The sequence below is a fragment of the Geotrypetes seraphini genome, chromosome 4 (genome assembly GCF_902459505.1).
Source record: "Geotrypetes seraphini chromosome 4, aGeoSer1.1, whole genome shotgun sequence".
NCBI classification, from domain to species: Eukaryota; Metazoa; Chordata; class Amphibia; order Gymnophiona; family Dermophiidae; genus Geotrypetes; species Geotrypetes seraphini.
The window spans coordinates 58,211,257-58,237,396 of record NC_047087.1 but is presented as its reverse complement, the minus strand read 5'-3'; the positions used below and the strand labels follow the sequence as shown (position 1 = coordinate 58,237,396).

Below are 26,140 nucleotides of genomic sequence, written 5' to 3'. Positions count from 1 at the left end.
CCATTTTTGTTGGTAGCACTGCCGTTTGGATGGTTTTCTTGAGGCTCCCAAGATCACTCTGACAGAATCGGAAAGATGACTGTCAACCAATGTCATCCCGAAAGGTACCAGGCTGTCAGGTGTAAAGACTGAAGATTGGGATGCAGAAAACATCCTTGACTCTGCATGAGAAGAGATGGAAAAAAACTGAAGAGGGATTGGTTCCTTGATATTGAGCTGAAGTAGAAGGGAGAACCAGAGTTGCCTGGGCCACTGATGAGCTATGGTGGCCAACTCTTGTCTGAGTTTGACAAGCGTCTTGAGAATGAGAGGAATGGGAGGAAACACATAGAGGAACTTGTGCGTCCAATCCAGGAAAAAGGCATCTGCCTCCAGATGCTAAGGAGAGTACTGTTTGGAGCAAAATTGAGGCAGCTTGTGATTCAGAGGAGACAGAAACAGGTCTATCTGAGGAGTCCCCCCAGAGAGAGAATATTTGATGTAATATTGCAGAGTTGAACGTCCACTCGTGATGTCGGAGGAACTTGCTGAGCTTGTCTGCGAGAGTGGTCTTTTCTCCTTGAATGTAGATTGCTTGGAGAAATATGTTGCAAGCACTTGCCCAGTGCTAAATCTTCTGGGACTCCTGAAAGAGAATGAGAGAATCTGTTCCTCTTACTTGTTTATATAATACATTGCTACCGGATTGTCTGTACGTATCAAGAGAACATGATTACAATGTGCTGAAAAGTCTTGAGAGCACTGTGTATGGCTCTGAGCTCTAAGAGATTGATGTGGAGCTGTTGTTTCTGAGTAGACCAGTGACCCTGAGTATGAAGACCGTCCAGATGAGCTCCCCAAGTGAAGTTAGATGAGTCCATGGTCAGAATTTTTTGATGTTGAGGAGTATGAAACAACAACCCTCTGGAGAGATTTGAAGAATTCATCCACCACTGTAGAGATTGACAAAAAGACAATGCGAGTGTAATCTGCTGAGACAATGGGTCAAAAGCTTGAAACCGTTGGGATGCAAGAGACCACTGAGCAGTCCTGAGATTCAGTCTTGCAAAAGGAATTGCGTGAACCGTGGAAGCCATGTGGCCCAGTTGCACTATCAACCGACTGGCCAAGATTGATGAAAGGTACACCGCCTTGAAATTTGATTTGGTGGTATAACAAATTTTAATAAAACTTTAAACTTGACGGTGACAAACCTGAGTGCAAAGGTGCATCAAATTGTTTTGTGTTTGCTGAGGAAGAAACACTTTGAGATGAATGGTGTCGAACAGAGCTCCTATGAACTGCAGTGTCTGAGAGGCTTGAAGTTGAGATTTGGGAAAATTGACTTCAAACCCCAACTGCTAAAAGCAAGAGAATTATGGATTGTGTGTCTGCAAACACCCCTTGAGACATGGCATCCTTTATCAACCAATCATCAAGATAAGGAAACACTTGAAGACCTTTGGCTCGTAACAATGCTGCCACTACTACCAGGCACTTAGTGAATATGCTGGGAGAGGATATAAGGCCGAATAGTAAGACTTTGTACTGAAAATGGCACTGTACCACTTGAAACCTGAAATACTTCCTGTAGGCCGGATGAAATGGAATGTGAGTGTAGGCTTCTTTTAGATCCAGAGAGCATAGCCAGTTGTTCCGATCTAAGAGGGGATAGTGAGTCGCTAAAGACAACATGCAAAACTTTTCCTTTATCAGAAATTTGTTCAGGCCCCTGAGATCTAAAATTGGACGTAGACCTCCCGTCTTCTTCGGGATAAGAAAACATTGGGAGTAAAACCCGATTCCTCTGAGCAGGTAGAACTTTTTCTATTGCATTCAGAAGAAATAAAGACTATCTCCCAAAGAAGAAGGAACATCTGCTAATGGTTGAAAGAGGACTCTCTTGGAGGATGATCTGGAGGTATCGAAATGAAGAGAATACATAGAGGTCTGTTGTTATTAATTACCATTATGGATAATAAAACTGGAGTCGTCCTCCATTGGCTGGGGAAGAGGCTGAGAAAGAGAAACAGCGGTTATGCTCTCCATGATCTAATCAAAGACTGAGCAGGTTTCTGAGAAGCTGCTGGTTGAGTCTTTTATGGACGCTGTTGCTTTTGCTTCTTCTGCTGAGGCATATGAGGGTGCAGCAGGTTTTGTTGAGCAACGCCTCTGATAAGAGAAGGAGGCTTGAAAAGTCTAGAGGTTGATGGTTTAGACTTGTTTTTTTATGATCCGTGAGTTTTTGTGTAGCATTTTCAGTAGAATTACTAAAAAGCTCATCTCCCAAACAGGGAATATTAGCCAATTTGTCTTGAAGATTAATGTCCATATCTGAGACTCTCAGCCATGCCAGACGTCTTATTGCCACTGACATAGCTGAAACTCTAGATGATAATTCAAAAGCATCATAAGCAGATCTTACTATATATCGTCTAGAAAGGGAGAGCGTATGGAAGATATTGTAAAATTCCTGTAGATGTTGAGAAGGAATACATTTATTAAAATAAAGCAATTTTTTAACAAGATGCTTTACATAGCAGAAGATATAAAAATTGTAATTAAGGACCCTATTTGCCAACATGGAATTCTGATAAAAGTGATGCTCAAATTTGTCCATAGTGCGCCCTTCACGTCCCGGCAGGACTGAGGTGTAGACCTTTGATGGAAATGATTTATTCAGAGTTGACTCCACAAACAAGGATTGGTGTTGAAGTTGTGGCTTATCAAAACCTGGAAAAGATATAATTTTATACAGAAAATCAAGTTTTCTGGTAGCCACTGTAATGGTCAACACAGTTTCCCAATTCTTGTAAAGAGTCTGAGAATACCATGCAATGGTAGTTTGAGAAGTTCCTTAGGAGGCTCATCATAATCTGGGGCAGGGCTGCCCAATTACGGTCGAGATCTACTGGCAGGCTAGGTTTTTCAGGATATCCATTATGAATATGCAAGAGAGAGATTTGCCTGCACTGCCTTCTTGGTATGCAAATCTCTCTCATGCATGTTCATTGTGGATATCTTGAAAACCTGGCCTGCCAGTAGATCTTAAGGACCAAAATTGGGCAGCCCTGATATAAGGCCTCTAGACATTTAGCGCTGTAGGCAGAATCAGCTTCAAGTTTGACAGGCAAGTCTTTGCCTAACTGTCTTATAAATTTTGTAAAAGAGATCCTTTCAAAAGGGGATCTTGTTTTAGATAGGGATTTCTGAGGAGACTTGTCTGAAAGAGTATCATAAGCCTCAGTTGCAGAAACAGAAAAGTCCCCATCCGATTCAGACTAAGTCAGAGTCATAAATAGGCTTTGTTGATGGTGATGCTTTCGACAACTCCAGTACCAATCCGAAGACAAGGAAGCCAAATGACGTGAAGCCCTCTTCTGTTTAGAAGTATGTGATGAAGACTGGTGCTTTCTGGACTTTAAATGTCAAGGTGAAGAAGAGGAGAATTGATGTCTCAATGAAACGGTTTGGTGTCTTGATATAGAGCTGTACCTCCAATGAGATGATCGATGTTGAGCATCGAGAAGACCTACGGTGACTGGAGGAATATCCCTGTCAATGTTGCACCGGGGTGCCAGTTGTGGTACCACAGGACCTGGTGGCCATATGCTCATTGCCAGAGGTTGTGGTAAGAGCAGATAGCATAGCTGGTTTTAAGAAAGGTTTGGACAATATCCTAGAGGAAAAGTCCATAGTCTGTTATTGAGAAAGACATGGAGGAAGCCACTGCTTGCCCTGGATTGGTAGCGTGGCATGTTGCTACTCTCTGGGTTTTGGCCAAGGGACCTGGATTGGCAACCGTGAGAACAGGCTACTGGGATTGATGGACCACTAGTTTTTGAATTGTGTTCATGGCGGGTCCCGGTGACAGGAGGGAATGAGCATTTCTCCTGACAATTTTCAATTTAGAGGTACATGGGGGAGTCATGGGGGAAGTTGAAGGATTTATGGCAGGGCATCAGGGGCAGGACAGAGAGGGCATTTCTCCTACCACTCTTCAATTTAAAGGTACATGATGTGGGGGGGGGGGGGGGGGCGTTGAGGGTTTGCAGCACAATGGAGTGAGCATCCCTCCTGCCAATCTTCAATTTCAGGGGTGTGAGTAAGTCTGGGTGGCTAAGGCATAAGGGAATGGGCTTCACTCCTGCTGATTTATTTTTTTTTAAGTTCAAGTAAAGTTTGGGGGGGGGTGTTCGGGGGAGGGGGTCCCCAGCAAGACTTTTATTATTATTATTATTTTTAACAGGGACATATATTGTGCATGTGTTACACATGTACATCATCTGTGCCCTTTAAAAATAAAAAAAGCTGCTGTTCAGTGTACTATTTTTCTCTACTGGCACCTCCAAACCATTTGGAGATTCTGGAGCATTAAAAACCGGTGTTTCATTTTGTGCATCATCTGGGCATCAATCGGAGAGCTCATTTTAATAATGATGAGCTCGATGTAATATATTTACATACCATTATCGGAGGCTGCTACCAACCAAGGAAAACACTGTGATTTGCCTCTTTAGGAATCAACAGCTGAAATACTTTTGACATTAAACAGGTGGTTTAGCATTGATAGTTAAAGGCACAGTGAGTTTTGAGCATATGGGTCTATGACTGTTCTCTTTTTATGTGATATGCTTTTATTTAGATGAACTTTTTAAGAAATCAGTTATATGATGTTTTAGAGATGTGACATGATGGCATGGACAGACCCACTTCTGAGGTTTTAATGGTATGCTTCTACCATATTTTATTTATACACCAACTTTTTTTAGCAGTATCAAAAATATCTTAAAGTTCTTTGTGTGAAAATGTTGTACAGTTCTCTTTAATTTATCAAACATCTGATTCTCTAAAGCAGGGGTGCCCAAAAGGTCGATTGTGTTCTCCCTGTTCCCCGATGCCACAACAGGCCAGCAGCGACTACAGAAGCGCCGGGCAAGCCAGCCTCCCCAACCACAATCGCTGCCTGGCTGGCCCGGAACTTCCTCTCCGATGTCAGAATTGACATCGGGGGGAAGGCTGCTGGTCATTTGCGGCATCAGTAAACAGGGAGAACTCAGCGGCAATGGCAGCAGTGGTTTGGGTGCCTGTTCCCAGACGTCAGCGGTAGTTTAGGGGCCTGTTTCCAGACGACAGCCCCGGTGGTGGCTTGGGGAGACAGAAAGACAGGGAGGCAGAACAGGGAGACAGAAAGACACACGGAGACAGAAAGAAAGGGGGGCATGGATACATAAAGAATGAAATGGGGGTAGGGAATCAGAAAGAAAGATGGCAGAGAGAAAGAAAGAAAGAAAGTAAGAAAGGGGGGCAGGGAGACAGAAAGAAAGAAAGAAAGAAAGAAAGAAAGGGGAGGGGGCAGGGAGAGAGGAAGGAAAAGGGGGAGGTAATGGAGTGTGGCAGGGGGCAGGCAGGAAGAGAGGAAGAAAAAGTTGGACTCATGGAAGGACAGAAATGTTGGTTGGGGGATGGAATGAGGTCTGGAGGAGACGAAGCATGCAGGAGGCAGAAAGGAGGGAAGAAATATTGCATGCAGAGTCAGAAGAAGAAAGTGCAAACAGAGACTCTTGAAATCACCAGACAACAAAGGTAGGAAAAATGATTTTATTTTAAATTTAGTGATCAAAATGTGTCCATTTTGAGAATTTATATCTGCTGTCTATATTTTGCACTATGTCCCCCTTTTACTAAACCGCAGTAGCGGATTTTAGCGCAGGGAGCCTATGAGCATCGAGAGCAGCGCAGGGCATTCAGCGCAGCTCCCTGCGCTAAAAACTGCTATTGCGATTTAGTAAAAAGGTAGGGGGTATATTTGTCTATTTTTGTATAGTTTTTACTGAGGTGACATTGCATATTTTAAAGTAATCTGCCTTGACCTCTTTGAAGAAAGAACCCAAATATAAATGATAATTAACATTTTCTCTGCATACAGTGTGCTTCGTGTTTTTTTAAAATTTTATTGATGATAGATCATTTTGACTTGGTCATTTTAAAAGTAGCTCGCAAGCCAAAAAATGTTGGCACCCCTGCTCTAAAGTTTAAACATATAAGGTTTCTGGCCCAGAAATATCTAAGTAAAAAGATCATTTAAACTAAATAATCAATTTATGGAGCATGTATGGTTGGGCAGACTGGATGGACCACACGGGTATTTATCTGCCGTCATTTACTATGTTACTATGTAATTTGAGATGTTTCTTGAACTTCTGAAGAGAATTTTGCTGTACATTTTTATTGACTTCCTACGGAAGCTAGGATTGATTTTAAGCTTTACTGCTTTATAGTCAAGATTTTACACAGTTTGGCTACAATTTTCCTATACTAGTTTGAGGAGTTTATTTTACTCTAAATTTGGAACCCATAACCAATGGAAAAATCATTTTCCGTTGGTTATGGGCTCCAAATTTAGAGGTTTCTTTTTAATAGTGCAGCCAAACTGGAATCTACATCCAAATTCTAATATTCATGTTTATAATTATACTAGTCTTTAAGCCCGTTACATTAACGGGTGCTAGAACATATGTGTGTGTGTCTGTCTTTATTTCTTTCTCTCTCTCTCCTTAGCCACTTTTTTTCTTTCTGCCTTTCTTTTTCCTTGGCTGTCCATCACCACCCCTTGCCTGCTCCCCCTGTCCATTTTCCCTTCCTTTTACCTCCCCTGTGTCCACCACCACCCCTTCACTGCTCTCCTTATGCAGCAGAAGCCCTTCTCCCTTTGTTTTACCTCCCCCCTGTCCAGCAGCACCTCTTTCCTTCTCCCCCTGTCCAACATTAGTCCTCCGTTCCTTTTCCTTCAACCCCCTGTCCATCAGCATCTCTTTCGTTCTCCCCCTGTGCAACAGGTGCTAGAGTAGACAACTGTTTTTTTTTTCCTTTCTCTCTCTGTGCTTGGATGCTGTCTGTCTGTCTGTCATTCTTTCTGTCTGTGTCTCTGTCTTGCGCCATGCCTGCCTATCTCTCTGTGGCCCCCTTCTCTTCCCCGGCATGATTGGTGTGTGCCCCCAGAACACCCTTCCCCCCAAAGCAGCCCCGTTTCCCAATGCCCCTGCCCCCTTTTGTGCCATGCCTGCCTGCTCCGTGGCCCCTTTCTGTTTCCCCCCCTATGATTGCTGTCTGGCCCAGGAAACCCCTCACCCCAAAGTAGCCCCCTTTCCCTCTCCCCTTGTTGAGCCATGCCTGCCTGTTCTGTGATCCCCTGCCCATGACTGCTATGTGCCCCCAGCACACCCCTACCCCCAAAGCAGCCCCTTTCCCTCTTCCCCTGCTTGCCTGCCATGCCTGCCTGCTCCCTGTGCATCAGCATCAGCATTTCCCTCCCCCCTCACCTGTTCCTTCGTAGCAGCATGGAGATAAAACGGCTCCCTTAGTTCTTTGCTGGATTTTTTTTTAAGTTTAAAGATGCCTACGCGGCTCCTCTCACAATCCGGCCTGCGTCGGAAGCCTTCTCTGACACAGGCCGGGATCGTGAGAGGAGCCACGGCGGCAGTTTTAAACTTAAAAAAAAAAATGCAGCGAACTAAGTGAGCCGTTTTCAAAGCCGCCGCCGCGGCTCCTCTCATGAGCTGCACTTATATTATGTCGGAAGATGAGAGAGGAGCCGCGGCGACGGCGGCAGATTTCAAATTAAAATAATTTATGCGGCCAGCCGGCTCCCTCGAAACCCTCCCCCCCCTTTCCCTTCCCGCGGTCCGTCTGGCTGCGTTGTCTCTCCCTCATTCTCAAACCGTCCGTGCCAGCGAAGTGGGAGTGGGGGGGACTCAGCACCGGCTGGGCAACTCGAGCCGCCGGCCCCCAGGAGCTCGAGGCCGACGGCGGACATGGCTTGCGTTGCCGAGTTTGGTAACGTACAACCAGCGCATGCGCACTAAAAAAAACCCGACAGATCAGGGAACATTTTGCAAAATATCAAACTCACTGATTCGTCAGCCCCCTTGCTAGAGACCCGTTCGGGCTTTCCCCTCTGCCACCGGAATCCTTCCATCTAATGTAACTTCTGGTTTTGCGAAATCAGAAGTTACATCAGAAGCAAGGACTCTGGTGGCAGAAGGAAAGCCAAGCGGACCTCTGCGTGCAGATAGACGGCAGCAAGGTGATTTTTAATTGGTTGGCTAGCAGCAGATGCATGCGCCTCATTTTCCCGCATGCACGCTCATGCTTCCCCCGGAGCCCGGCAAACACCCCCAATCCGCCACCTGCATGCACCGCTCTTGCTGTTGCTGCTCAGTGGCGCACGGCTGCTCTCCCGGGCCCTGCCAGCGGCTGGCCTTTCATTGGCCGCCACATGACGGCCAGAGCCCCATGCACCTACAAGCGCGGGACGACGTGGTGGCACGCGGGGGTTTGTGAGGAGTGGCACGAGTGCATTGAAAGTGCTATGGAGACGCTTCTCACTCAGCTTTTGCAAGGCCGCATCTTTTGCAGCTCACGGGGAAAAGCGTTTTGTGCACTGTGCGAAGTGCCCGGAGCTCTTGGTAGGTGCCACAATGCACGAGTGTTGCCCTATGCCAGCCAAATACTGGGCTTCTGTGTTGGGAGTCAGAACTGGGGGAAGAGGGACTTGTTGTAGTTGGTGGACTGGAGAAGATGGATGGGAGAGAGAAACTTGGTGGGAAGGGGGAAGATGGACTTGGGGGAGTTGGTGGACTGGAGAGGGAGAGACGGGGAGAAGATGGATGGGAGAGATGAACTTGGTAGAGGGGAGATGGACGGGGAGATCATGAAGAGGGGGGAGGGAGAGATGAGTGAGATGGGGACGGATAGAAGAAATAATGGATCTAAAAACAGGAGAGGGAGAGAGATGGTGGACAATGGGATTCAGGGAGGGAAGGAGCAGAAAGGGATAGAATCTGTACACAAGGGATGGTGTAGGGGGGATAGAGAACATAAGAACATAAGAAGCGCCATCTCCGGATCAGACCTTCGGTCCATCAAGTCCGGCGATCCGCACACGCGGAGGCCCCGCCAGGTATACACCTGGTTTATTTATAGCCACCATATCTTTATATGCCTTTCTCAAGGAGATATGCATCTAGTTTGCTTTTGAAGCCTGGGACTGTCGATTCCGCAATAATCTCCCCTGGGAGAGTATTCCAGATGTCCACCACTCTCTGTGTGAAGCAGAACTTCCTGACATTAGTCCTGAACTTGTCCCCCCTTAGCTTCATTTCATGTCCTCTTGTCCGTGTCAAATTGGACAATGTAAATAATCTTCTCTGCTCTATTTTGTCGATTCCTTTCAGTATTTTGAAGGTCTCGATCATATCCCCCCGCAGTCTCCTTTTCTCAAGGGAGAACAATCCCAGTGTTTTAAGTCGATCCTCATATACCAGTTTCTCCATACCCTTCACTAGTTTAGTTGCTCGTCTCTGCACCCTCTCCAGCAGTTTTATATCCTTCTTTAGGTAGGGAGACCAATGTTGGACGCAGTATTCCAAGTGAGGTCTGACCATTGCCCTATAAAGCGGCATTATTACTTTCTCCGATCTACTCGAGATTCCTTTCTTTATCATGCCCAACATTCTATTTGCCTTCTTTGCCGCTGCCGCGCATTGTGCCGACGGCTTCAGGGTCCTATCTATCAGTACACCCAGGTCTCTTTCTTGTTCACTTTTTTCCCAGAGTTGCACCTGTCATTTTGTACTCGTATTCCTTATTCTTACTGCCTAAATGCATTACCTTGCATTTCTCCACGTTGAACCTCATTTGCCATTTCTCCGCCCATTTTTCTAACCGACACAAATCGCTCTGGAGTTCCTCACTATCCTCCTGCGATCTGATTGCCCGGCAGAGTTTTGTGTCGTCTGCAAACTTGATGATCTCACTGGATGTTCCGTTTTCCAAGTCATTGATATAAATATTAAAAAGGATCGGCCCAAGTACCGAGCCCTGGGGTACACCACTAGTCACTTTCTCCCAGTCGGAGAACTTCCCATTTATGCCCACTCTCTGCTTCCTGTTTTCCAGCCATTTGCCTATCCATCTTTGTATATCTCCCTCTATGCCATGGCTTTGTAGTTTCCTAAGAAGTCTTTCATGTGGAACTTTGTCGAACGCTTTCTGGAAATCCAAGTATATTATGTCCACCGGCTTTCCACTATCAATTTGCTCGTTCACGGTCTCAAAGAATTGGAGTAAATTCGTCAAACACGATTTCCCTTTCCTGAATCCATGTTGACTGGGTTTCATCAAGTCGTGTGTGTCCAAGTGCTGAACTATGCTATCCTTGATCAGTGATTCAATCATCTTGCCGGGGACAGACGTAAGACTCACAGGTCTATAGTTGCCCGGTTCTCCTCTCGATCCTTTTTTGAAAATTGGTGTGACGTTTGCTTTCTTCCAGTCGTCTGGTATCTGTCCAGTTCTGATTGACAGGTTTGCAAGTTTTTGCAATAACTCTCCGATTTCAACCTTCAATTCCTTCAAGACTCTCGGGTGAATTTCATCCGGTCCAGGGGATTTGTCACTTTTAAGTTTGTCGATCTGGTAGTATATCTGATCCAAGTTCACTTCAACTGTGGTGAGGCTGTCCTCTATTTCTCCTGTAAACAGTTTCTCCGCTTCAGGTATTGTTGAGGTGTCCTCCTTCGTAAAGACGGAGGCAAAGAAGGAATTTAGTTTGTCTGCGATTTGTTTATCTTCCTTGATGTACCCTTTTATTCCCTTGTCGTCCAGGGGTCCCACTGCCTCTTTTGCAGGTTTTTTCCCCTTCACGTATCTAAAAAAGGGCTTGAAGTTTTTGGCCTCCCGGGCTATTTTTTCCTCATAGTCCTGTTTTGCATCCCTCACCGCTTTGTGACATTTCTTCTGATCATCTTTATGTTTGTTCCAGGCTTCGGTTGTCTTCTGCATTTCCATATTTTGAAAGAGTCCTTCTTTTCTTTTATGGCTTCCTTCACCTGTATGGTAAGCCATGCCGGTTCTCCTTTGCCTTTAGTTCTCCGATCTTTAGAAATCCTCGGAATGTAGAGATCTTGTGCTTCTGCAATAGTATTTTTCAATAGGCACCATGCCTGATCTACTGTTTCAAGTTTGTCCACCATCTTCTCGAGTCGTTTTGTTACCATGGCTCTCATGCAATCGTATTTACCCTTTTTAAAGTTTTAAGGTGGTGGTTAAGGTTTTGGCATGTTTCCTTTTCCCGATGTCCAGTTTAAAGTTGATTACATTGTGATCACTCGTTCCCAATGGAGCCCTGACTTCTACTTCTGTTATCGGTCCCTTGAGACCATTTAAGACTAAGTCCAAGATGGCGTCGCCTCTTGTCGGCTCTTTTACCATTTGCTCCAGGAAGCAATCCCCTAGCACCTCCAGGAACTTGGCCTCCTTGCCGCAGTTGGAGGCTCCTAGTTTCCAGTCTATTCCTGGGAGATTGAAGTCTCCCAATATAACTACATTGCCTGTCCTGCATACTTGTTTGATTTCCTCCATCATTTCTGAGTCAGTGTCTACCGCCTGTCCTGGGGGACGATAGTAAAGGCCAATTTTTGTATCTGCGCCATAGAGATACTGGATAGGAGAGTAGTTGGGATGAGAAAGGGAGAGCTGGTGGAATCTGGGGTGGTGGGGAAGGAGGGATAGATGCTGGATGAAAGGGTACTTGAGAAAAGGAGAAATGGTGGATCTGGGGATGGTGGGGTCCGTCGCTGCAGCTACGGGAATAGAGACGAAAGAAAGGAAAGATGCCAGACCTCAGGGGGAGGGAAGAGAAATGAAAGGGGAGGGGAGGACAGAGATGGAAGATGGATGGTTACCACAGAGAAAGAAGAAAACAACAAATGGGCAAGAGATCCTGGCAAGCGAGTTATCAGAAGAAGTTTGTTGCAGAGCCTGGGATCAACATGATTTGAATAATGATCAGACAACAAAAGGTAGAAAAAATAATTTTATTTTCTTTTTTGTGATTACAATGTGTCAGGTATTAGACCGTGAATGTGAGCTAGGATTTAACAGAGAGAGGAAAATACTTGTTTGTTTTGTTTACACCACAACGCCAATATGGGTAGGAGAGGGCAAAGGGGATGGAGTGGGTAAAGAGGCTATAAAATAAACCACCAGATGTTTGGGAAAAACACCCAATTGGGCAGGAAAATCAAATCAAATAAAAAAATTGATTCAATAGGCTGAATTGAATTGAAATAGTTTTCCTGAATCGAGCAGCACTAGTCCAGACAGTACATTCCTTACAGTGGTGATGTCACTGACTATTCACATTTCTCTGCTCCCCCAGGGCCACACCCAATTGTTAAGACTAGTCTAGCAGGACAAGGATCAGGGACATAAACCTTGGGCGATTGTGAACGAAAGCTCATGGTGCTGGATTCCAATCTTAGATCTTGACTAAACTGAGCTACAAAATATAAATTACTAATGGCCAAAAAATTTATTCTGGCTAAAATGAAAAAAGATTCTGATGACATGCAATTTTTTAAAATATCATTTTCAAGCCAAAGCATTTAAACTATGATCTTAAAAGCATAGGCTTTACCAGCTTTCCAGTTTACAATATGAGGACATCTTCAGATTAAAAAAAAATTGTATCTTAAACCAAAGACTTCTGAGCAATACTCACTAGTTTTTGTATTTCACATAAAATTCTTCAATTTCTGTCACTATTCCAGAAGGAGTCTAAAAGAAGCAAGGGCAAAGCATTTAGAAGTTTGCAAACCATTAAACTTTCCAGCACTGAATAACTAAATTTACTTATGCATTGCTAAAATAGAAAACATCGAAAGATTAGGTTACTTACCTCTGCTAATCTTCTTTCTTGTAAATAGACTTTGGAATCTTTACCAGCGGGTTTGTGTATCCTCTCTAGCTCTGAGCTGCAGGTACTCTAAAACAAACCTTTACCCCTCCCTAGGTATATACATCCTGTCATGTGCCTTAGAATTCCAGTCTGTACACAAGCCAGGGAGACCAAAGAAAATCAGGAAACACCAGAAAGGAAAGAGAGGGGTGCGGGGACTCCCCACAACACATCAATTCTGCTCAGGAGAAACAAAACAGAACTATTAGTGGTAAATGGCCAAACTTTGCATAACTTTAAATTGAAACAATGGCAAAGAACAGCATAACATTGAAAAAGACACACAGCCTGAGGGCGAAGATGGGGCCACCAACCCAGGACCCCTCTCAGCCCCCTACCCAACATAGAAGGGACCAGATGGGAGTCTCATGGAGGCTGGTCAAGACAGAAATCCACTTACCAGGTAATGTCAGGGTGATCTGCGAATCGGACAGAATAGATGGGCGGGTGTGAAGATTCCAGAGTCTATTTACAAGAAAGAAGATTAGCAGAGGTAAGTAACCTAATCTTTCGTTCTTGTACAATAAATTCTGGAATGTTCACCAACGGGACATACCAAAGCAGTCCCAACACATCAGGGGGGACCTAATGAGCCCGTCGCCAGGACAAACTCCACAAGCAGTATATTGTTTAGCTGCCCCATTAAGTCGGGAAAACATGGGAAAAGGTATGAAGCAAGACCCAAGAAGCCGCTCTGCAAATCTCCATCGGAGAACCATAGGGCGACTTGGCCCAAGAGGAATCTTCTTTCAGAACGAGCCTCCACCCCAAGAGGAGGCGGCGCTCCCACCAATACTTAACAGCGGAAATGGCCGCACTGCTCCATCTAGAGATGGTAGCCATGGAAGCAGGTCGGCCCCTGTGAGCTGGATCTGCCAAAACAAACAAACGGTCCCAAAAGGGGGAAGCCATATATGGCCTCCAGGCATCTCAAAAGGAGACACTGGACATCCAGGGACTGTTATACCCGGTCCTTGGACTTGGAGCCTGAAGGAACAAAGGCAAGCAAAGATGGACATGGAACAGAGAAACCACTTTCGGAAGAAAGGAAGACATCGTCTGCAAGAAAACCACAGATGAGGAGAAGGATCTGCACGAAAGAGTCTGAAATGCCAAAACTCTACATGCGGACGGGACTGCTACAATAATATGGCCCTGATGGAAAGATCTTTCAGAGAGATCTGATCCAAGGGTTCATAGGGTGGACTAGCCAGTGAAAGCAGAACCAGAGTCAAATTCCAGGGGGACAAGGTACCTTAAACATAAAAACATAGAAACATAGAAATAGACAGCAGATAAGGGCCACGGCCCATCTAGTCTGCCCACCCCAATGACCCTCCCCTACCTTAAAGGAGGCTTCAGCCTCCCCACCTCCCACAAGAAGCAGACAACATCCGGAAAAGACGTCAGAGAACCCCTGAGAACAGCGAGACCCAAACACGAAAGTCCCGCAACTAGACACAGAGCAAAGACATGGCCAGACCCTCCTTGAGCTCAGCCTGCAGGAAGTCGAGGACATGAGCCACTGAGAGGACGAGAGATCCACCCAAGCCCACACACACCAAACCTGGAAACACCTCCAGGCCTTGGCATAGGCAGACACCGTAGAGTTTCACTCACTGAAGCAAAGTAGTGATGACCACAGGTGAATAACTCTGAGCTATCAAAGCCGCATGCTCAAGAACCAAGCTGTAAGACCAAAGCGGTCCAAAACTTGGAGCACTATGGGGACCTGCGTAAGTAACCTTCGGAGACAGGGAAGCTGCAGCCCCCCAGTTCCTGCACAACCGCATCAGATCTGTGTACCACGTTCCCCGAGGCCAGCTTGGGGCCACCAGGATCACCAGGCCTACTTGAGCCGAATGGGCCACGGAGGAAAACACATACAGACATTTCTCCCCTCCCCCCTCTGGGGCCAAGGCTAGACCAGAGCATCCAGCCCCTCACTGCTGACCTCTCTGCGTTGGCTGAAGAATCTGGCTAACAGATCGAAGGTTGGATGGCCCCACCACTGAATGATGGCCTTGAACGCCATCTCGGATAAGGACCCCTGGGCCAGAATCTGATAACTGAAAAAGTCTGCCTGAGTGTTGCTTACACTGGCCATGTGGGCTGCGGACAAAGTCACAAGATGCTTTTGCCCCCCAGGAAAACAGCATCCGATCCCCCAGACTCAGCAGGGGACTCATTGCGCCCCCCCAGATGGATGACAAAAGCTATCTCTGTCTCGTTGTCAGAGAACATCCAAACTGCCTTCCAATGTAGACAGAGTTGAAACTGCAATTTTGCAAGCCGGATCACTCGAAGTTCCAGGTGATTGATGGTCCATCTGTGCTGCATTGCCGTACACCAGCCTTGCACTGGGACAGTTTTGCAAACTGCCTCCAACCAGACAGGCTCACATCCGTCATCAGGGTCATCCAAGCCAGGACTCTCAGAGGAAGCCCTCTGTCTAGCATCACAGGACGTAGCTATCCCGATATGTTGTTGAAGGCTGCTGCCAACCCAGGCAGCTTCACACCCAGTGAAGAGTCATGCCATTGAGAGTTCCATCAATCAAGGAGACAGCTGAAGAGGTTGAAGTCGCGCTCTGGTCCACAGAAACACATCCATGGTCGCAACCATGAGACCCAGGACTTGCAGGTACAGCCAGGATGTCAGCGCCGGAACCTGCAACAGGGCCTGAATGATACTCCGTAGCGTGAGCGTCCTGTAGTCCGGAAGAAACACCTGGTTCGTGCCCGGACTCCCAGATATTCCAATGCCTGCATTGGTACTCGAGGGCTCTACTGCAAGTTGAGCACCCGAAATGCTGCAGCAACTGCACCACCTGGTGAACCGTCCAGCGGCCCTACTCCATTGAAGGGGCTCTAAACAACCAGTTGTCTAGGGACTGAAGGCCTAGCACGCCACCACCACCATGATTGTCGTGGAAGAACATGGCTCCGTTGTCAGCCCGAAGGCAGAGCCGCGAATCGAAAATGCCAACTGAGTACAGGAACCCGCAGAACCCTCCTGTATTCCTGAAAAATCAGGATGAGGAGATAAGCTTCCATGAGATCCACAGAAGCCAAGAATTCCTCAGGTGCTACCGCTGCCAAAACTGAATGCACCATTCCCATCCAGAAATGGGGTACAGTGCTCACCTGCAAATTTGTGGTATTTTCCAACTGCGAATGACCAGGCAGGAGAGGGCAGCCAGAGAGGGCAGCTGGAGAGGCAGGCGAGTGAAGGAAATCACTCATAGTATGCTCCGACCACCTCTTCCTGTACTAAAGTCAGGCCTTACCAATCAGGAGCTGCTTTGACACACAGCTCCTGATTAGTGATGCCCGACTTTAGTACAGGAAGAGGCGGTCGGAGCATACTGCGAGTGATTTCTTTCACTTGCCGGCGCTCCAGCTGCCCTCTCCTATCTCCCCCGCTAAAAACCGGATTCGTGGTTTTTCAGCATTCGTGGGGGTTCCTGGAATGGAACCCCTTTGAATATCGGGGGAGTATTGTACATGCAGAAAGGTATGCACGGACTCGAGTTCCAAAATAGGCCTCCAATCTTCGGAGCCTTTCTTTGGAATGATGAAGTATATCAAGTATCTCCCAGAGCCCAAATCTTCTTGTGGAACTGGGTCCATCGCTGCCAGATCCAGAAATCTTTGAACAGCAGCCCGCAAATGCCGTGCATGATCCAAATTTTCCTTGGCGAGAACAGGGAGAAATCCAACAGAGGTCGGAAAAAAAATTTAAAGCAGAGACCCAGTCTGAGCACTTTGAGGATCCACAGGTCCGAAATTATCCTCTGCCACTCTGTCAGGTAGGCTGAGAGGCATCCCCCAATTAAGGGGACCCTCCTGGTACTCCCAAGTCACTAAAGGCATCCCATCCCAGTCCGGATAGGAAGCAGGCAGCGGGGCGCTGATCACTCAAGAAGGAACATTCTGCTAGCAGCCGGAGGTCTGAAATCAGGTTCAGGAATCTGAGGACTCAGAAAGGAGGGCAGGTCACCGGACAGACCAGAAGAATCTGCGCACAGCCAGGACAACCCCAAGTTCCACCAGAAAAGCCACACTAGTGGAAGCTATAGAAAAAACTTGCATCAGCAAAGGGACAGAGACCGGGGCAGAAGCGATGGCCAAACCGCCAGTCTGCTCTCCAGTATCACTGAAAGTAAACACAAAGACATGCTGGCATCCAGAAGAAGGGCAGATCCCATCTGCAGCACTGGATTCAACGTGGAAGAAGGCACAGCCTCTTTCAACCAGAAAAGCCTGACACATTATCTGACACTTGCAGGTGGGAAATAAGCACCGGTGGCGAAAGCCACTCTGCGTGCCGCAGTATCAGTATTCTTAGCCAAAGAATGAGACATTCTCCCCCAAGCTGCGCTTCCGTTTTCATGCAGCACGCTTTACACCCGTTTGAGGGGGACCGGATATATCAAAAGCGTCTCAGGTAAAAGTGGAGGCAAAGGGGGACTCTCTGAAGGAGGAAAACACAGAATCTGTGCACGTTTCACCCCCTACGCAGGCTGCAGTGCATGTGAACTGCGGATGTGAATATGCCATCCACCGTAGTTGAGGCATGAATCCATGCCATCCTGTCCTAAGGTGGCCATCTGTGAAGTTTGGAGCAAAAACGAAGCTTGTAAGGGCAAAAAATATACGTTTAAAAGTTTTAAAGAAAATCCAAGATGGCTGCCCCATGTGCCGATTTTGCCTTAAAACGGGCCGGGAAAATCACAGGAAACCCAGAAAAATGGCAATTTTTAAACTTTACAGATGGGGGGCTAGGACATGCAGGAAAAGCACCCAAAAAACCCCTTCCATGACTCCCCAAAATCACCAAACTTGGGAGTACACTTCTCCCTCCATATTCGCAGTTTCAGCATTTGCGGTTTCTAGCTTTGTGACTCCTCCCCCCCAATTACATCAGCTTGCATATAGAAATCTCTGATTCCAAGCATTTACAGAGATAATAATTGATTCCCAGCACTTTCTTCACCGTGTTTTGCCTCTCCTTCAGGAACAGGCCAGGTCTCCCACCATGTTATTTGTGGTTTCACCATATTCACGATGGTTTTTAATAAAAAACAGTGAATAACATATGAAAAAGTTATTCACGGTTTTTCTGTATTCATGGGTCTGTTAATCCCCTACCACAGCGAATACAGAGGGAGAAGTGTATACAGACAGACACAGAGGCTTGTGCTGCAATAGAAATCAATGGCAGCCAGCTAACAAAGAGCAAGCAGAGAGATAATACCTCAGGAGCTGATTAAAACTGGATTTCAGATTTTCTGACCGCCTCACCTTCCCAGTCAGCCCAGACAGGGACTCTCAGGACCTCACAGGAAAATTAGGGAAGACACATGGTCCTGTTCCGATCCCGGCGTACCTCCACGGAACCAGAGCAGCCTGTGCTCTACCCTATCGCGGACGAACCCAGTGTGAGGTGGCTCCCAATCCCGAAGACCCAATCTGACCTGCAGGCTATCTGAGGGATTTACTGCAGGTCTGCTAACAGTGCCCCTTCCCCCCCCCCCCCCAGAAGCAGACGATGTAAATACCAAAGTCTCTTGCCAAAGGATGTTCCCCAAGGGTGAATTCACAGCACAAGGGCAAAACCCGCACCAAAAGACGAATTAAAAAGAACTAGAAATGTAAAATGAAGCATGAGCAGAAAAGACAAACCAGCAGTCAAAGCTGCAGGAACAAACTGGAATTCTAAGGCACATGACAGGATGTATATACCTAGGGAGGGGGGGGCTAAAGGTTTGTTTTGAAGTACCTGCAGCTCAGAGCTAGAGAGGTATCCTGCTGGTGAAGTTTCCAAAGTTTATTGTACAAGAAAGAAAGATTTATGAGTGTTCTTAGGTCATAACTCTCAGGTAATATTTTTAAGACTATACTGCGAACTGTTGTTTTGTCCTAGTTTGATTATAATCAAATAATAATTATTGTAACCTTGTGCTCTTAGGAATAGCAGCCTTGACTTTATGTGCTCAGCAGGTTGCTCAGAATTTGGACGCTCTTTAAACTGGGAAAGCATGAACATCAAATCATCAGAATAGTACATCAAACTGTATTGGTTGAAATTAGATTACCAGATATGTTACAAACTGCTGGTTATGGTATACTTGTGTGTACACAGGCTAGCGCTAAGGTATCTGGTCGACAGTATTCTGCCATATGTTCCACTCCCTCAACTCCATTCTGTGGCACTTGCTGAGTTGTTTGTTCCACCTGTTAAACAATTGCACTTGAAAGTGTCTAGGTCAAGTGTGTTCTCCTGCATAGGTCCACAGGCATGGAATGAGATCCCTAAATATACCGTATAGGTGAGCAGGGAAATTTGTATAATTTAAGAAATTATTGTTCCTCTTTTATAAGATGAAATATGGGAATTAAGCTTTTATGATTAATAATAAGTGCTGGTCGCTGATAAGTTCTGATTGTCTGATTTGTTTGTATTGTATGTGAAGTTGTTTTAATTATGTATGTACTAGTTGTAACCTGCTTTGTATAAAGCGGGATATAAGACAATAAACCATAAAGTAACTACTTACCTCTTTCTTTACTGTCCTAGAAGACAAAATTTTGTCCACAATTGCACCATCTTCTTCACTAGGATTTTCCTGAATAAAAGAGAAGCATGATAAAAAATGACGACAATCATTTCATATTGTGGTCACTATCATATTAATTTTTTCAATATAGATTATTGAATGAATCAGTAAATTCTTTTCTTTAGAAATTTATAGTTATGTTTTTGGGTAAGCCAAACTCCAATGTTTGCTTTGGGGCTGAATGGAAAATTCGGTTCTTACCTTTGGTAATCTTCTTTCTGTTAGTCCCTGATGGAGTCAATATAATAGGTGTTTTATCTCAACCTGCGAACCGGAAAACCACACATCTTTTTCCTCTGCTCCTTCCTCTTAGCTGAAGAACAGAGCGCAAAATATAGCTTTATGTCCCCCAGATCGCTATAACACTATATGTATGGGGTTCCCAAAGTATCAGTTGATAAAGCTATAGAAAATACAAAATTAGACTATAAAGGCACCTACTGATATAATGCTGTCGGTTAGAGCGACATCATTACATTGTAATGACTTCCCTTGACACTACACATTAAGCTTACACATTTTCTGCCTAATGTTTTGGCTATTTTATACACAAACTGAGTAAAAGTATGTAAAAATTAGAACCATAAATAAACAAAGTGTGTATTTTTAACCTAAGTTGCTGGAGCTCAAGGTGTTCATTATCTTTCTCCTCACCTTTAAATTTGTTTTTAAATTACACAAATTACAATGAAGATAATCTGGCTTCAGAGACAGATGTCTAAGTACACCAAATTATTTTCTTGTATGCTATCACATTAGCTGGAACAGAAAACAAGATTTTTATGGTTAAATGTTCACAGAAAAATCTAAGCCATCTTACAGCTCTTAACATTCATTTGCTCTTTCTACAGGCACCCGGAAGTTCTGTGAGAATAAAGGAGTAGCATCCTGCAAGCCTAAGACAGTTAAAAAGCAAACCCACTTCTAGGGCAGTAACCTGAGCAGGATGAAGAAAGGAAAACAAATTCAGCAACCTGAGTAGACTGGGCCATATGTAGCAGAGTAGGTCAAGTAGAGATGAATACATCATAATAAATCGAGTGGCTCAGGTGGGTCTGAGCACATGAACAGGCTAAACGAAATGGAGTAGGTCCAAGCACATGGGAAAAAGTAATTATAATAAAATAAGCCTTCTGCTATCCCCTTCCATCCCTGTCAGAAACAGACATCACGACAGTGATATGATGTGAGATGAGAAATATTAGAATTGGAACAGGGCTTATCTATGCTAGAAGATACTTTATATTTACGTCAGTGCAGTAACTAGCAACAACAAAAAAAACCCACAAAAATGAGAAAGCAATATACTGTCTTGCTATAACCAGTGGCGTAACTAGCATATGTGACACCCGGGGCCCATCATTTTTTGGCACCCCCCCTCCCCCATCTGTACGAAAAACATGATTTTGAATAACAATCCACACGTCACACATGAGTACCTAGGAAAAGGCAGCATCTTACATATTGCAGTGAGCAGTACATCAATACACCCATTGTAAAACTAAACAAGCCAGACTAGTACAGATCAATCCTACACCGTCAATCCTAACAGAAAACCATGTCTTTCGAATACACAGAACACAGAAAACACCTTTGCCTAGTATGGAATATGTAATCACAAACTAACCCCTCTCCTTTTTACAAAACTGTAGTGTGGATTTTAGCCACAGTGGTAACAGCTCTGACGCTCATAGAATTCTGGGCATCAGAGCTGCTACCACTACGGCTGGCGCTAAAAAATGCTCTATAGTTTTGTAAAAGGGGGGATAAAATAGAAATACATAGACAAAGGTTAAATTGAACCAGCAAGAAGCTGGACAGTAGTGACAGTGGCACATGTCTCCTAAAGCAATAAATAAATAGAAAATTATTTTCTACCTTTGTCTTCTCTGGTTTCTGCTTTCCTCATCTTCTTGTTACTCTCTTCCTTCCATCCACTGTCTGCCGTCTCTCTGCCTTCTCTCCTTCAATGCCCCTTCCAGAAACTGTATGCCTCCCCCTTTCATCTCTCCTTGCACCCCCATTGGTCTGGCATCTCTCTCCTCTCCTTCCCTCTCCCACACCTCTCTTCTGCAATCCCTTTCTTCCCTCATTTTCCTTTTCAATTTATTTTCTGCATCCATCTAGATTACGTTCTTACTACCCTCTCATCAATTTCCTTTTTTACTGTCTACCTACAGCTCACCACCTCTTTCCCTCACCCCCTCCAGTATTTCCCTAACTCAATCCTTACCCCCATCATGTGCCCTCCTTTTATTTATCCCCTCCTTCCATCATCTGCCCTCTTCTCTCTCCCCACTTCCATCATCTGCCCCTTCTTTCTCTTTCCCCCCACTTCCATCATCTGCCCCTTCTTTCTCTTTCCCCCCACTTCCATCATCTGCCCTCTTCTCTCTCCTTCTCTCCACTTCCATCATCTGCCCCCTTCTCTCTTTCCCCCCTCCTTCCATCATCTGCCCTCTTCTCTCTCCTTCTCTCCACTTCCATCATCTGCCCCCTTCTCTCTTTCCCCCTCCTTCCATCATCTGCCCCTTCTCCCCACTTCCATCATCTGCCCCGTCTCTCTCTTTTCCCCCACTTCCATCAGCATCTGCCCCCTTTCGCTCCCTACAACCCAATTCCATGCAGTATCGTTCCCCCTTATGTCTCTTTCCCTGCAATTCCTTCAGCATCTGCCCCTTTCTCTTCCTCCACCAAGCAGCCATACCACCCTGACCCCCTTTGTCACCCTTCAGCATGTTTCCATAGCACCCTGACCCCCCTATGTCACCCTTCACCATGTTTCCATAGCATCCTGACCCCCCTTTGTCACCCTTTACCATGTTTCCATAGCACCCTGACCCCCCTTTGTCACCCTTCACCATGTTTCCATAGCACCCGACCCCCCTTTGTCACCCTTTACCATGTTTCCATAGAATCCTGATCCCCCTTTGTCACCCTTCACCATGTTTCCATAGCACCCTGACCCCCTTTTGTCACCCTTTACCATGTTTCCATAGCACCCTGACCCCCCTTTGTCACCCTTTACCATGCTTCCATAGCACCCTGACCCCCCCTTTGTCACCCTTCACCATGTTTCCATAGCACCCTGACCCCCTTTTGTCACCATTTACCATGTTTCCATAGCATCCTGACCCCCTTTTGTCACCCTTTACCATGTTTCCATAGCACCCTGACCCCCTTTTGTCACCCTTCACCATGTTTCCATAGTACCCTGACCCCCCTTTGTCACCCTCCACACCCTTTCATGCCACCCTCTGACCTCCTTTCTTTCTCGTCCCAAAGATCCCGCGATGACTGCTTCTGCTCCGATGGAAGAGGTAAGTGACGTCGGAGGGGGCTGGGCCGGCAGACGCAGTTAGTTGCGGCAAGATCCCGCGATGACTGCGGCTGCCGGTCCCCCCCCCGACGTCACTTACCTCTTCCTAGTCATTGCGGGACCTTCTTCATTTCAGTGCGGCTGCCGACTCTGCTCTAAGTGGGGCAGCCGCGCTGAAGTGCGGTTTGAAGCAGCGCAGGAGGTTCCAGATCCGGCCGGCTGTGCACCCCCCTTGGAGCGTGCACCCGGGGCAGACCCCCCCCCTCCGCCATCCCCTTGGTACGCCACTGGCTATAACCAATGCTTTTCGCTATTTTATTGGTGTAACAATGCCTGTACACAAAGACCTATGATTACTTTTACTTACTACAAATAACTGCAAGGGCTGCTCAGCAGGTAGTGGAGCTGAATTCTTTTTGAGCTTGACAGAAACTTTAGTTTCATCCTCTGAATTTTTTCCTTCAGTATCCTCAGCATACTTCTTTCTTTTGATTTGTCTATTTGATCTTCTCTTCTGCAAAGCACCAAAACCAAAATATTTATGGCACCTATTTATCATTTAGTAGCATACACTTACCATATTTTTCGCTCCATAAGACACACTCTAGATTTAGAGGAGGAAAACAAGAAAAAAAACATTCTGCACCCTTCCCCCTCCCTGCTAGGCTCTGTACACTGTCCCAGCCTACCATTAGACCACCAGAGTGGGGAAAGGGGACAGAGTCTGGCAGGGAGGGGGGGATGTTTCTTGTTTTCCTCCTCTAAATCCAGTACCTTTTAAAACAACCCCCCTCCCTCGCCCGTGTCTTCTTGTTATCTACGTATACTCTAAGGCAAGGTGTCCTCCTGTTTGCCTGTCTGTTCAATAATCATCTTCCTTATTTTATTCACTTTTTCTAGAGTCAACATAAAACAAATGACAAATGTCCACCTCCAATAGCTTTAGATTTACTCACTGTCATACACAGAAATCCTCCAATAGCATTAGATTTATGTACTGTCATACACGGAAATTCATGCTGCCGGCCTGTGCATGTGTCGGTGAGGGCATTAACTGCATCAGCCCAGAAAGACAACAAGAGCGGTTGCGCTGAATGTTTTAATGAAGCGAATGGGAGGCAGACCCTGGGTACGAAGGCGCTCACAGAGAGGCTCTTACGCTCGTACGTGAGCGCTGTAGGAACTGCTCCCATCCCCCAGCTCTGGTTTCCTACTGGAGATCACCCACAACAAGTTCCACCCTCTTTTGACGCAGCTTCATGTTTCCGGCACATGTGGGGGGGACGCTTGTGAGGGAAAGAAGTTGTGGCCGATGTGGTCGGGGGACCGAAGAAGAAAGGCGGCGGGATTTGATGGTGGGCGAGCTCAGGTAACGAGGAAGAGGAGGGGGAGGATGTTTTAAAAAGGTACGGGAGGTGTGTGTGTGTTTGTAAAAAAGGTATGGGGATATGTGTGTGTGTGTGTGTAAAAATTTGTATCTTCGTTGCATAAGATGCACCGACATTTCCACCCACTTTTGGGGAGAAAAAAAAGTGTGTCTTATGGAGCAAAAAATACAGTACAGTGGAACCTTGGTTTATGAGCATAATTCGTTCCAGAAGCATGCTCATAAACCAAAATACTCATATATCAAAGCGAGTTTCCCCATAGGAAATAAGGGAAACTCGCTTGATTGGTTCCACCTCCTCTTCCCCCTCCCTACATCCCCAAAAGACCCCCCCACCCCCAAGGCCACTGGTGCACTTCCACATCCCCCCCCCACGAACCGGCATCGCTTCCAACCCGTGAACTGGCATCGCCCCCACCCCTGTGTGAACCGGCATCCCCCGCTCACCCAAACTGAATGCTTACCCCCAATGTGGCACCGGCATGCAGCACCAACCCACAGGAGGTGCCAGTGCCCGAAGATCTCCCCCGACTGGGCCTTGAGCATCTGTGCATGCTCAAGGCCTTCTGGCTCTCGTTCTCTTCGAGAATCTCGAAGAGAGGCAGGAGCTAGAAGGCCTTGAGCATGCACAGATGCTCAAGGCCAGTTGGGGGAGAGGTACGATCTTCAGGCACCGGCACCTCCTGTGGGTTGGTGCCAGTGCCACATTGGGGGTAAGTATTCAGTTTGGGCCGGCAGGGGATGCCGGTTCACGCGGGGGGAGGGGGTGAGTATTCGCAAAGGGGGGCGATGCCGGTTCGCGGGCGGGGGGACTCGCAAATCGAGTCGATGCTCGGTTTGCAAGTCACGATTTGTAAGAATGTTTTGCTCGTCTTGCAAAACACTCGCAAATCGCAGCACTCGTAAATCAAGGTTTGACTGTATTTGCTAAAATATTCTCCTTTATTTTTACTTTGCTTAAAAAAAAAAATTAATGTCTTATTTCCTGTATAATGAGGTTCAAAAAGATTGGTAATTTTATAACTTATGTTTAAGAGTGCTCACAAAAATTGTTCATTAGTGGTGTTCAAAAATAATATTTAGTCAAATAGTGAATGGTTACTATAAAATCTACAGTCATCTAAATTGTTTGCAAATGTCTTCAATCTCTTAATCAAAAATATAATACTCAACAGGCTCTAAAGTCTGAGGTGTCAAACATAAAGCCACTAAGCAATTTTCAGCTTAACAAGTTCCCTTCAGCTGTCTTTCAAACAACCCACTGAAGGTCAAGTGTAATGTCCTGCCAGTGGAAGTTTATGGGCTATCTGTGCTTGTTCTTTTACTGATACCACACTACTACAGTATGCCTCTGTCTCCTCTACTTTCCCCCATTGCTATCCCATATTTCCCATTTTGCCTGCTGCAGTAGCCGTTATGCCCAGCCTGGCTCCATGGCCATCATTGCTCCCTCCTCTGCTCCTGATGCAAGGGAGAGATGGTGAACTGGCAGCTCCAATTATTGCTATTGCTACTCATACTTCAGCTTCTGTGCAGCTATCAATACTGAAGCATGTACAGTGATCGATAGAAACATGATGGCAGATAAAGGCCAACCCATCCAGTTTGTCCATATGTAGCATTCACAATCTTCTCCTCTCCCTAAGAGATCCCAAATTCCCACATTTTCTTGAATTCAAACACAGTCTTTGTTTCTATCACCTTTACCAGACTATTCCATGCATCTATCATCCTTTCTGTAAAAACATATTTCCTTAGATTATTCCTGAGCCTATCATCTTGTAACGCAGATATACAATTTAAGTAGCCTTCCTCTGGACCAACTCCATCCTGTTTATATCTTTTTGAAGGTGCGGTTTCCAGAATTGTACATAAAATTCTAAATGAGGTCTCACCAGAGACTTATAAATCAATACCCCTTTTCAAGTTTAATATTTTTATTAGTTTTATATTAACAGTGAATAAAAATTACATGTACTGTGTGCCTATGACTGACTACTCTTTACTGTTGGATTTTATATGTAATCTTCT

The 26,140-nt window shown here is 45.8% G+C and overlaps 1 protein-coding gene across 1 annotated transcript in view; it reads right to left on the bottom strand.

Annotated features, from left to right (window-relative positions):
* The window catches only part of CHD9 (chromodomain helicase DNA binding protein 9), a 499,652-nt gene that overhangs the window by 330,350 nt on the left and 143,162 nt on the right, over positions 1–26,140 (bottom strand). Inside the window, 3 exon segments of the mRNA XM_033940083.1 lie at positions 12,545–12,600; positions 19,344–19,412; positions 23,090–23,236. Coding sequence (XP_033795974.1) covers positions 12,545–12,600; positions 19,344–19,412; positions 23,090–23,236 — 272 coding nt within the window.